The sequence below is a fragment of the Crocodylus siamensis genome, chromosome 1, assembly GCF_052110815.1.
Source record: "Crocodylus siamensis isolate JL-2025a chromosome 1, ASM5211081v1, whole genome shotgun sequence".
NCBI classification, from domain to species: Eukaryota; Metazoa; Chordata; order Crocodylia; family Crocodylidae; genus Crocodylus; species Crocodylus siamensis.
The window spans coordinates 305,193,298-305,205,318 of record NC_143395.1 but is presented as its reverse complement, the minus strand read 5'-3'; the positions used below and the strand labels follow the sequence as shown (position 1 = coordinate 305,205,318).

Genomic DNA, 12,021 nt, shown 5'->3' with positions numbered 1-12,021 from the left:
CCTTTTGAAACTCTTTCAAAATGTTCTCATCATTTAAGTCTGAAGGCTGTCATTCTAGTTGCCATTGCTTTATTTAGGAGAAGGTGACTTTTGAGCACTTTAGGGCTGGACTTCCCTAGGTCAGGGATTTTCAATCTTTTTTTTTTTTTTTTTAAGGAATGTACCCCTTCTGGAGTTTACCTGCTTCTGGATGGGAGGGAGGGGGGCTGACGACTGGCTGGACATGAAACCGGCAGCGTGGGGAAGCAGCGGTGGCGGCGTGGAGTGGTGAATGGAGGCAGTGGAGAGTGGGGAAGCAGCATGCAGAGTGGTGAATGGCGGGCAGCGGGGTAACGATGTGTGGTAGCAGTATGGAGTGGTGAATGGCAGCAGCAGGGGGCGAGGAGCTCACGCAGTGGCTGCCGCCATTCACCATTCTGCACTGCTGCTGCATGTCACTTGTCCTTACCGCCACGCATGCCCCCTGGGGCCGTCCCAAGTACCCCCAGGGGTATGTGTACCCCTGGTTGATGACCCCTGCCCTAGGTGATCATTCATAGGGACAAGCTGTCTCTTATTCCAAGTTTGTTCTGATCTTTGTCTTGAAATTTCTCCTGAATCGTTCATTTAGATTTGTAGGATTAGACTATCTCCTTGTTTATCTCTTCTTCTTGTCATGCTAATGGTCACATTTTTATCCATTGATACCAGGGTGTGAAACTCATCTGGGGCCCTGGGATGGATGTGTATTGCAGAGCTCCTTATAGACTAAATAGATAGAGTCTGGGCCACAAAGATGGCTATTGTGGCCACTGCCACAGTGGTGAGGGGTCTGGTGGTGGTGGTGAGACAGGTGGCAGAGAGGGGTCCAGAGGTGATTCCACTAGTGGCTAGAAGAATCTGGAGGTGGCAGTGAGTCCAGGGGAGCAGTTTTGAGAGCAGTGGCTGCAAGTCAAGGTCATGTGGTGGTATAAGCTCAGAGCTAGGAATAAAAATAAATGGGGCTGTCAGATTCCCTGCAATTTAAAGGATTAAAATAGTTCCACATCCTTGTGTTCTGTGTTTTGTTGTAATACTGTTTGTTAGCTTTTGAGGCTTTTATATTTGATTGCCTACCTCTTTCTTGCTTTTAGTTAAGTTTGCTTTCCTTTTCTGGCTTTTCTTCATTTTTTGTTTGTTTTGTAGTAGACTGTAGTTTCTATTCTTCTTTTTCTCAGTTGTTATATCTGATTTCTGTACTCCCCCCCACCCCCCAAAATTTCTTAGTGTTATTACTACTAGGGGTGCACTGATAAAGATTTTTTTGGGCTGATACCGATGGCCGATTTTATTATTGAGCCATATTGCCCAATACCAATCTAATTGCTGATACGCAGCCTGGCAGCTTGAAGAGCATCTGGCTGGTAAATCTGTTGGGGGGGGGGGGACATGTAGGGGTACAGATCAAGGCCCTTGCAGTGAGGGAGCAAGTGGGGCTGGAGCAGGGACAGGTGTTGCCCAGTTGGGGCGGGGTGTTGGACAGAGCCATGAGAGCCTCGTCTGGGAGGCACGGCGGGGGTGTGGATCCTGTCACTACGCACACCCACAGGGAAGCCATGGGGGGGCATGTTCCCCAGATCTGCGAGTGGAATGAGGGCGGGCTGCCACTGTGGGCTGGGGCTGAGGGCAGCACTGGGCTTTTCCTGGTGTGCAGATCTGGGGGACTCCTCCCTCCCCCCCCATAACTCCCCGGGGGTGTGCATAACGGTGGGATCTGCCCTCCCCCTGTATAGCCTAGGTAAGCCATGAAGCTCTGTCCTGTACCCCACCATAGCTGTGCAGCGCCTGCCACCGCCCCAGCCCCACTCCCTCCCTCACCACAGGGGTGTCGATCTGCCCCCCACCACATGCCCCTTCCCTCTCTGCACCACTTGCCCCCAACAGACTTGCCAGCCGGATGTCACTCTCCAAGCTTCCAGGTTGGCCATGTGCATGCTGCAATTGTGTATGTGCACATGGCGTTTATCAGCAATATTATTGGTCACATCAGCCAAATAAAGCCAATTGCCGATAATGTCAATTTTCCTTTTATCAGTGCTGATACGCTATGGACTGATTTATCGGTGCACCTCTTAATTACTAAACCTTTCTAACTTTATTGGTTAATCCTCCTGCCCCCTTCAGATGATATTTATGAGACACAAAATAACTAGAAGATTAAACCTGCTAGTAAGGTGCTGATGTTAAAGATGGTGGAACCTTGCCCGTGTAAAGGAAATGCCCAAGAGAGAATTGAACCTTGAACCTGAAGTTGGGAAAGGGAAGAGTGGTTTTCTTGAATCCTGCTAGCACTAGCAGGTCTGTTCTGTGGGGGGTTTTTTTGGTTTTTTGGTTTGTTTGTTTTTTGTATTGGCAGGGCTAGTGAGTATTCAATATATTTTGATACCATTTGATCACTTGAAAAGTGTGGTATAATTTTTCTTTCTGTACTTCTCTCCACTCTGGAAGAGTAAGTATAATAATCTTTTTTTCTACTAACCTGCTTTCTTACTGCTGAAGAAAGGGATCCCCTTTACTCAGCAGTTAGGTTGGGCGTTTATATATACATATGTATATATAAAAGAATGTGATCAAAGGGTGGTCTAGTATTGAAGGGAATAATATGACCTGAGAAGTCCTGGTTTAAACTCCATGCTGCGCTGGAGACTGTCATCTTTCACGATTACTTTGTCCCTCTGTGCCTCATTTTATAGTTCTTCCTACTTCTCATAGGGGTTGTGATAAATGAGTTGTGCAGATAAATGGCTATGGGAATAGAGGGATAGAATGGTGAATGTAAAGAAATTCCTTTAATGAAGAAGAAAACAGTCAAAAATGTAGCAGGGAAGTCTATTAAGCCTATTTAAGGTGTTTATGTTAATCACTAGGCAATTGCCTGTCAAGGATGACAGGAGGGGAAGGGGGCTGGGATGGAGTGCTGCCACATAGTACCCTATGTGCCTCTTGCAGGGAGCGGGGTGGGGGAGCCGAGGCGCAGTACTGCTGGCCCCAGCTCCCCCACCCCCTGTCTGGTCCTTGGCATGGCTTCAGAATCATGGCGGCGCTCCCCCACACTTGGAGCACTCTGACTGTTTCTGTCAGCCAGTCAGAGTGCAAGTAAAATGGGGTGGGCAAAATGTGGCTTGGATGTGGCCTGGCAGGCCATCTATCTGGCCCGTGGGGCCCCTAAAAAATTTTAGAAAATTAATATTTATCTGCCCTGGGCTGCCTGTCATGCAGCTCTCGATGGCTTGCCAAAACTCAGTAAGCGACCCTCTGCCCAAAATAATTGCCCGCCCCTGGAATAAAGCATTATAGACAGACAGACAGGCTTAGACTTTTATAATATTAGAATATTACTTTTGACACTCCCAACAGTTTGCGCCACAAATTTGAATAAGTATAATTAAAAGTTCATATGCATTTGCCTTGTTCCTAGAACTGCCATTTTAAATACAGATATTTTAATGTGCAAAATAAAACCCAATCTGTGTTCTTAAAATAAATCTAAATCACTTAAATACTTGAATAAAGATGCTACTGATAAAAACAAAATTTTAATTCCTCATGACCCACTAATCAAAATCCAGAATTGGGGTTTACTTTCATATCATACTGCGCTTATCTACATTTCTTGCTTCTAATTGAATATGAATTAGCAGGAATTCTGCACTGTAAATTTGATATACTATTATTTGCTTCTTTCAGCTGTCTAATAGAAAAGTTAATAGTTTTACATTTTTATTTTTTTAATTCAGTTTATGTAAATGAGATTACATTTATCAATGAACAAAAAATCCCCTTGTAATCTAGTAAACAGGTTACTTCCAGTTCATATTCCAGTAGATCTGGTGAAATTGTTGGCTTTAGTAATAGTTCTGGTTACTTGAAAGTGATTGAGTTTGAGTCCCTACCTTAGAAAAACCTTTTTAGAAAGAAGCTTTGGGTAATTTGCAGGGGGTTTTTTGCTTTTTTTTTACTTGTAAATTCTTTACCCTTGGAATATGATTTAAAATGTACATCCAGTTTGTATGCAGGGTTTGTAGCACCATATGCAAAATCAGTTATATCACCCATATAGTTAGCATTCTTATTTGTTTTTTGGATATTTTGAATAACTGATCTTTTCCTAAACTTTATTTTTGTGCTTTTCATACCTTACTAATTTTGTGATACTTTGGTTATTTAGTTCCAGTTTTATGTTGTAGTTTTCTGGGGTAATTTCTTCTAACTTCTAATAAACACAAAAGAATTTATAGCTGTCTGTAGGTATTGTATGTGTAAATTGAACGTATTTTCTTTTTATAGGCTGGACTCATTGAAGCCAATGGAGAACTTAAGGTGTTTATAGACCAAAATCTTAGTCCTGGAAAAGGTAAGAACATATTTTCAGAAAAAAATTCTCCATTTTTTGGCCATAGTTATATCTAAGTGTATTACTGGCAATAATGGGCTTGGCAACTGTCTTTATAGTATGGCTTTTATTAGGTTTTTCTTAATCTCACTGTTAAAGTTTAACAGACTAACTTTGCAAATTTATTGTGGATTCCAATTTGTGTGGTGTTTAATAGTAGCTTTGGCATTTCCTGGTCAGTTGTGAGTGTAGCTGTACCACTGTACAGGCAAAGATGATAGATACAATTTGCATCAGTGTATCTTAACAGCTGGGGAAAGTGTTTAAGGGCAAATAATCATTTGAAGTGTCTTTGCCTATCTAAGGGAGGCTTGCACTGGTATGACTACAACAGTGATTGGTCATCAGTTACCCTGAGGATTTGTCCTAGTTTGTCAAAGCCTGAGATAATGTTCTTAATAGAAATTTCTAGACTTTGTTAGGTAATTGACTAACCTGTTTTATTTCTGTGATGCGAACGTGTCTGCCTCATGGCCTATAAAAGAGAATTCTATTTCAGCTTGATTTATATCGTTAAAATCCAAGAAAATATATCAGTTTTAGAGTTGTGTTGAACATTTGACCTAGGAAAGGCATGAGAACCTGAGATTGGAAGGAATCTTGAGTCACTGACTCCACTCCCCTGCTACTGCATTAACCACAACGTATGATCCCGCTTACAAACTCTGTCTTAAAACTGGTTAAATCATTTGCCCCCAGTGCTTCAATTGGAAGGTTTTAGGACCTGCATTTCTCTGAGCTTTCTTTTTTCCAGCCTAAATTTACTCACGTCCACTTATACCCATTTGTTCTTGTACTATTTTACCTCCTGAATGTTCATCTCCTGATCTCTCTATTTAAAGAGAAATTACAGCAAAACAAAGGCTGAGGGGAGCGAGGCTAAACAAGTTTCCTCTTGTTCAGATAGGCTCTCCATTTCCATGATCTATCCTCATGACTCTGCACCTGTTCCAGTTTGACCTCATCATCTTTCTTAAACATCAGTGACCAGACTGGTACAAAACATTCCATTATCAGTAACTTGTATAATGTCATCAATACTTCCCAAGTTCTGCTGGAAATACCTTGCCTGGAGAATCTTGTGATGGCTCATAGTTATCCTGTGATCATTTCACACACCCAAGATTTTCTCCTCTTTAGTGACTTCCAACTGATGAGTTCTATGTTGTAGCAGAGACTGTAAGTGTCCTACTTTGTGCTTTGTTGAATTTCAGCCCCTTTCTATTACTCTGGTGTTCAGGGCTATTCCATTCTTCTTAACTCTTCTGGTCTGCCTTTGTATTGATGAGCCTCTTAACTGTATTTCATCATCAAATTTCAGTGCCAAGGTGAAAGAACAGTCATTGAGGGAACTCCACATAGTTCCCTGTTTCAGCCCAAAACTTCATCATTTCCATTTGAGCCAGTTCCTCGCACCTTACAGGTCTAGTACTAATCCTTCTCTTTTTAATTAATTTGTCGTATGATGCCGTATCAAGTGGTTTACTGAAGTAAGTCCATATCATATGCCTTTCTTTGTTTTGACTCTTTGAGAATAAGAGAGCAAAAAGAGCGAGACTACAGTCTCATGAAGAGGGCAGGGAAGCCTGTTGTTGAAGGCTTTATTTCCTGATCCCTCAGAACTGAAAGACAGATTTGACAAACTTAGTATGGCACATAGCTGCTGGAGGGAATCTCTGAGGGTGCCTATACATGAGGTGGGAGGCTACTCCAATGTGCTATAATTACAGTGCACTGGAGCAGACTTGATTAATAGAGTCTGCTGGAGTGTGGTAGCCAGCATCTGTGTCTCATGTATCGGCATCCCTGCAGTTCAAAATGGCAGTGTGGGCACTTTAAAGCTTGTTCAGGAAACTTTTTAGATAAGCACCCCTGCTGCCATGTTGAAGCATGGGATGCTGATACATGAGGCACTCCAGGCTCTTTAATTAGAGCAGATTTTGGAGCTGCCCTAATTAAAGCACCCATCCCCAACTCCTGGAGCACGTATAAAAATGCCCTGAGAAATTACAAGTCCATGAGGGTAAGAGCTTGGTTAACAAACTATTGTTTTCTCAGCCCTGGACAGTGCCTAGGCTGGAAAAAAAATGTTGTAGTTCAGATGTGTAAGGTAAGGAGGAGCGTGGTGTCAACCTGAAAAAAAATACAGAGTTTCCTTATATTGTGTTACTTTGACCCTAGATGTAACATAGACCATAGAGGTGCCTGTTAGATTAGGAGATTGTTTGGAGGAGTCTTAAGAGAACTGAGGTCTTGGGGTTAAGGAGTGGAAAGGTAGAACTGTATAGGTTCCAGCTGGAGGAGTGTCTTTACAAGCAGAACCTTGGAAGAACAAGTAAGACCCTGAGCCCATGTTTCAATGTGTTCTATGTTAAAACTGAGGTTTGTTAAAATTTATATGGGGGAGAGAAGGTACAGGCTTTGTTTCTGTTCCTGGTTGAAAGGCAAACAATGTTTAATTTTCTGAACAAGTCAGAAATGGACTGTGTAGCAACTTTTAAAGCTTTGAAAACTTTTCCACAGAGTCTGATACTGTTTCATGGCACAATTTTTTTTGACTTGGAAAAAGAAATAAACTGTAGTTTATCAGTTGCATGGATAATTCAGAGGTAACATTTTTGCCAGAACCTAACTGCTAAGCTAGGTTTTGTAGTAAACTTGGGTACAATTTAATTATTGTATTCTTTAGGGAAACATGGCTTGATTGGATTTGGGGTTTTCTAGTATTTTCTACAGCCTTATATTTTCAGACTCCATTGCTGCAGTGATCAGGTAGTTTAATGTGCAATTTTGACTTTCGTTTATGATCTTAAACATACGTTAAACTGTATGTAATTATCTTTAAAAAACCAAAATTGAAAAATAATCAAACCTATCAAACATTTCTTTTGTATAAGGTATAAAACTGCCATTGGATTTTTGGTACAGTTTATGGCAAAGGTGTCAAATATATATCCCATAGGCCAGGTCTGAGCATTCGAGACATGCAGCCCTGTCAGCTGCAGTGGTCACCGCTGCATCAAAATCTAGCCCATGAGGGCCTCCAAGGTCCAGATGTGGTCCAAGGAGGGAGGAGGTGGTGGTGAGTTTGACACCCCTGGTTTATGGTTGTCAGGGTTGATGGTAGTCTTATGTAGAGTTTAGATCAGGAGTGGGCAAAGTACAGCCCATAGGCTGGATTCAGCCTGCCAATTGACTGGATCTGGCCCGTGGCTGCCTTCGTACTGCTCTGCCTAGGGCCAAACCCCAACCACTCCTGCTGAGGCAGCACACACTGTGCTCCAGCCAGCCCAGGCCCCAGTAGTGTTTACGGCTTCCCACAGAGCTGTTCCCAATGCCACCTTCCGCCTGTGGGGCTGTTCCCTGGCCACTTTCCACCCATTCCACCTGTCCATAGGTGGCTGCTTATTGTGTAGGGTGGGCAGAGGAAGTAGAAGACAGAAGGGAGCTGGAGCCAGAGCCCCATGTCCTGGGGCAGGAGCTGCCAGGGGCTGCTCTGCTCCTTTTGCCTGCAGCTGTGGCTCTTTCTCCTGTTCCTGCTGTGCAGATGCAAGCAGGGGTGGGAGCTTCAGCCAGGCAGCTCCTGCCCCAACACATGGGGCTCTGGCTCCAGCTTCCATCTGTCTTCTACTTGCTCTACCCACCCAACACAATAAGCAGCCACCTATAGGTAGGTGGAGCGGGTGGCAGGTGGTGAGGAGGTGGAGCTGGAGCTGGGTGTACTGGGGCAGAAGCTGCCTGGCTGAAGCTTCTCCTGGTCTGCCCAGAGTGGCACAGCAGAGGCAGGAGCTGGAGGACCTGCCACTATTGGAGGTGAGTGTGCATGGCTTCAGCTCCAGCTCCTGGCTGCCTTCTTCTCATTCTGTTCACCCACATGCAGATGACTGATCATCATGCTGAGTGGGCAGAGCAGGTGGGAGGAAGCTGGAACCCTGTGAGCTGAGGCAGAGCCCCCTGACTGAAACTTCTTACCCCCTCACCTTCTGCTTTCCACTCAGTGATGCAGCAGGGGCAGGAGCAGGAGGAGTACCTGCAGCTGGAGGCAAGGGGAGCAGAGCAGCACCCAGCTGGCTGCAGCTGCACCAGGAACAGCCCTTCTGGAAGCTGTGCATGCTGGTTGGGCTGGGGCCAGGCTGGCTGTCACGGGTGGGAGCACAGTGCGAGCTGCTCTGGGGGGCAGCTGGTGGGGCTCGTCCCCATTTGGAGCACCATGGGGGCAGCCATGGACTGCACCACCCAGGCAAGCTTTACTGCAGGTGTCCCTGATCCCTTTTCCTCTCCTCACTCCTGGTTGTCTCCTGGGACTTAGTGCCCAGGGCTACCCCCTCCAACATACCCCATACACATTGCCTCCACCCCCCTCCACAGGGCAGGGGCATGCAGGGAGTGGATCGCAGCTTGTCCTGGCCACTGGTCGCAGTCTGTTACTGCTCCATGACCCAGCCCCATGATCTCAGCCTCACTTGCCCGTTCATCTCCCAAACACTGCTTGCCACCCACCCAGTGGCCCATAGGGAGTTTTGGTGAGTTGGGGAGCAGGGTGTGCTGTCCTGGCCTGCAACAGCTCATCAGAACTCCCTTGTGTGCCCCTTCAGCTCAAATAATTTCCCACCCTTGCTTTAGATTAGGATTGTGTATGATGGTTTGGACAGGGATGATCCTAGCTCAGGCAGGGGGTTGGACCTGATGACCTCTGGAGATCCCTTCCAGCCCTACTTCTCTGTGATTCTTTGATTCTGTGGTATTGCATAGAGGACAAAACCAAGTTTGGATAATATATCTCAAGCCAAAACTAATAGGTCTGAATTCAGATTACATGGTGATAAACAGAAGCCCTTCAAGTGTTATGAAGGCCAAATTTACACTGCTTATTTTACATCAACCACAACCTTAAGCTTGTTCTTCAGGAGGGAGCGAAAAAAAGAGAAGAGAATGAAGTAGCATTTTCCCGTCACCTCATACTTAACACTGAAAACAGTTATTTTAATTGAGACTGAAAAGCTTCTTATTACTGAAAGAGAGGGTCTCTTGTTTGAACTTTTGCCAAGGTGAGTAGAGCTTGTAGCAGAATACAGTAATACTCATGCTTAGGTCCAAAAACTTCTTACAACTGACAAATTTGAAGCAAGAAACCCATCTGGATCTGTAGATGCACATTCAGCTTGGAGAAATGAAGGCTCAGGGGTGACTTGGTGGCAGCCTGTAAGTATATCATGGGTGTGCATCAGGACCTGGGAGAACATCTGTTCACCAGAACACCCCAAGGGTAGACGAGGTCTATCGGTCGCAGACTGCCAGAAAACCGTTTTAGACTGGACATAAGGAAAAGCTTCTTTATAGTCCTAGTCTAGAGTCTGGAATAGATTTCCCCCAGAAGCAGTGCAAACACCTCCTCTGGATACCTTTTAAGAAATGCTTGGAAGCTTGTCTTGCTTGGGTGATCTAACCCTAGCTGACTTCTTACCCCTTGGACAGGGGGCTGGACCTGATGATCTTACAAGGTCCCTTCCAGCCTTAATGTCTATGAAATCTGTGTACTTCACAAAGTGGTCTGTTAATGACTTTAAAAATTTGCACTGTACCAAAGTGTGAACTGGGGAGCTGACATTCCACTTTTCATGGGACTAGAGTGCCTTACTTAATGTTATGTATGTGTTATTTGTTAGGCCTGTGCAAATAGGGAAGTATTCAATTCAGATTCTGAGGACAGTGATTTGATTCGGATCACTGTCCCAAATTGATTCAGCCAAATCTGCTTTGGAAGATTCGGCACTGATTTGGAGAGATTCAGCCCTAGACTATAATGGGGAATCACTGAAATACCTATAAATTTGTCGTGTTTTGGCTGATTTGGATAAAAATTGCAGGGATGGTAGCCCCTTCTGAGGGCATGAAGCCTGCCAAGTTGCATGGAGATGGGTGCAGGGGTTTCTGGGAAACTGCACCTCAGGCTGCTGACAAACAAAACTCGTGATGTATGTGTGAAGGCACACCCTCACTGGCACTGGGGCCTCTACACAACACAGTAGCATGCCCCAGTGAGGTCTCCTCCTCCCCTTCAGCCTCAGCTTGGTCCACCACTTTAAATAACAAAAGGTAAGCACAGTAGCACTAGCATCTCAGGCAACCAAACTGTCACAGACTAGAGCCTTTCTTTCCTTTCCTGTAGGAGCTGCTGCTTCAGCAGGTGTCAGAAAACTCTCCCTGCCAGCCCCAGCCCCAGCCCTGGGGCCTAGATGTGCCCAGGGCCCTGCGTCCTTCTGTAGAGTTGTGAGGCTCCAGGTGAGCTCAGCTTAGCTACTTGGGATGCCAGCTTTTGAGTTGAAAAACCCTTTGTCAGGCTGGGGTATCACCTGCAGTTGGTGTGTATGTATGCTCTCCTTGGACAGAAGGAATAGTAAAGAAGCCAGAGGCTGGCATGCAATGCAGGCAAGAAAGCCAGTCAGTCAAAGTGGAAATGGAGGCGTCAGGTGAGAAAGACAGGCTGGGGGAGGGGGGATGTAGCAGGTAAAAGTGGAGAGGTACATGGGGAGTCAGATGTCCAGCAGGTTGTAGTGTGTCATAAATCCAATGTCTATATTGAGTCCATGAGTTTCTGTACCTAGGAGTTTGATGAAGTGAAGTTCATAAGCCCAGCTGTGACAAGTGGTCTGTATATTCAAGCAAACACCAAACCTTACTAACCTCATCACCAGAAGCCAGCTTCCTACAGTTCAAAGCACAAAACCTACCAACATATCACCAGGACCCCCACAAACTGCACACCAGAATCTATCAAAGACAAGAATACCCAACTACCTGTGGGGGCACATTTCTCACAAAAAAACCACTCTGTCTCCAGTCTCTCATGCCTGATCCTGAAAGGGAATTTACAAACCACTTTTCACCGCCAGGCCTATGAACTTCACTTCACTTCACTTCATCACTGCGGGACCTGAACCTGTTCAGCCATGCACATGTTCCCCTTCACCCTCGGGTCTCACATGCCTGCCAGCATGTGGACTGTACTGGACTGCAATGGACCCAGCTGTTTCTTGATGCCCTCTTTCAGCCGCCTAACCAGTGTCTGCACATCTGGTGACAGCAGCTTGCCCCAGGCAGGAACATTGGTCCCCTGGAACTTTTCCATTTGGTTCTCAAGTTCCCTCACTATGGGGATCACCTGGCTAAGGAGGGCATCGCCAGCGCTGAGGCTCTCGGTTGCCTTGAGGAAGGGCTTGAGGACCACCAAGATATGGGAGATGGCCTTACTCAGGGTGATTGGGATCAGTGGTCCCCTTAACAAAGCGGAGTGGAATACCATCTCATGGATGGCCTTCTGTTGCTCCACTAGCCTTTCTACCATCAGGTATGTGGAGTTCCACTAAGTCTCCACATCCCACATTATTTTGTGCTGCAGGTTGCTCAACTTTGCCGTTTCTCTCGCAGCATCTTGTTCCACTTGATGCTGCGGTAGAAGTAGCCCACCACCTTCCTGCATTTGGAAATGAGCTGGGTGGTAGTGACAGCACCATCACCGGCAGCCCTGTCCTCCTTCAAGGCATCCCTGACTGTGAGGTGGAACGTGTGTGCTGCACACCGGATGCCAACAAAGTTGACATCGCAGACTG

At 45.6% G+C, this 12,021-nt stretch overlaps 1 protein-coding gene across 6 annotated transcripts in view; it reads left to right on the top strand.

Annotated features, from left to right (window-relative positions):
* TFDP1 (transcription factor Dp-1) overlaps positions 1-12,021 on the top strand; it is an 88,843-nt gene that overhangs the window by 19,143 nt on the left and 57,679 nt on the right. For all 6 annotated transcript variants that reach the window (XM_090021701.1, XM_090021735.1, XM_090021726.1 and 3 more), the window contains exon 3: positions 4,306-4,372. In XM_090021701.1, coding sequence (XP_089877827.1) covers positions 4,306-4,372 — 67 coding nt within the window. The remainder of the gene's footprint in view (positions 1-4,305; positions 4,373-12,021) is intronic.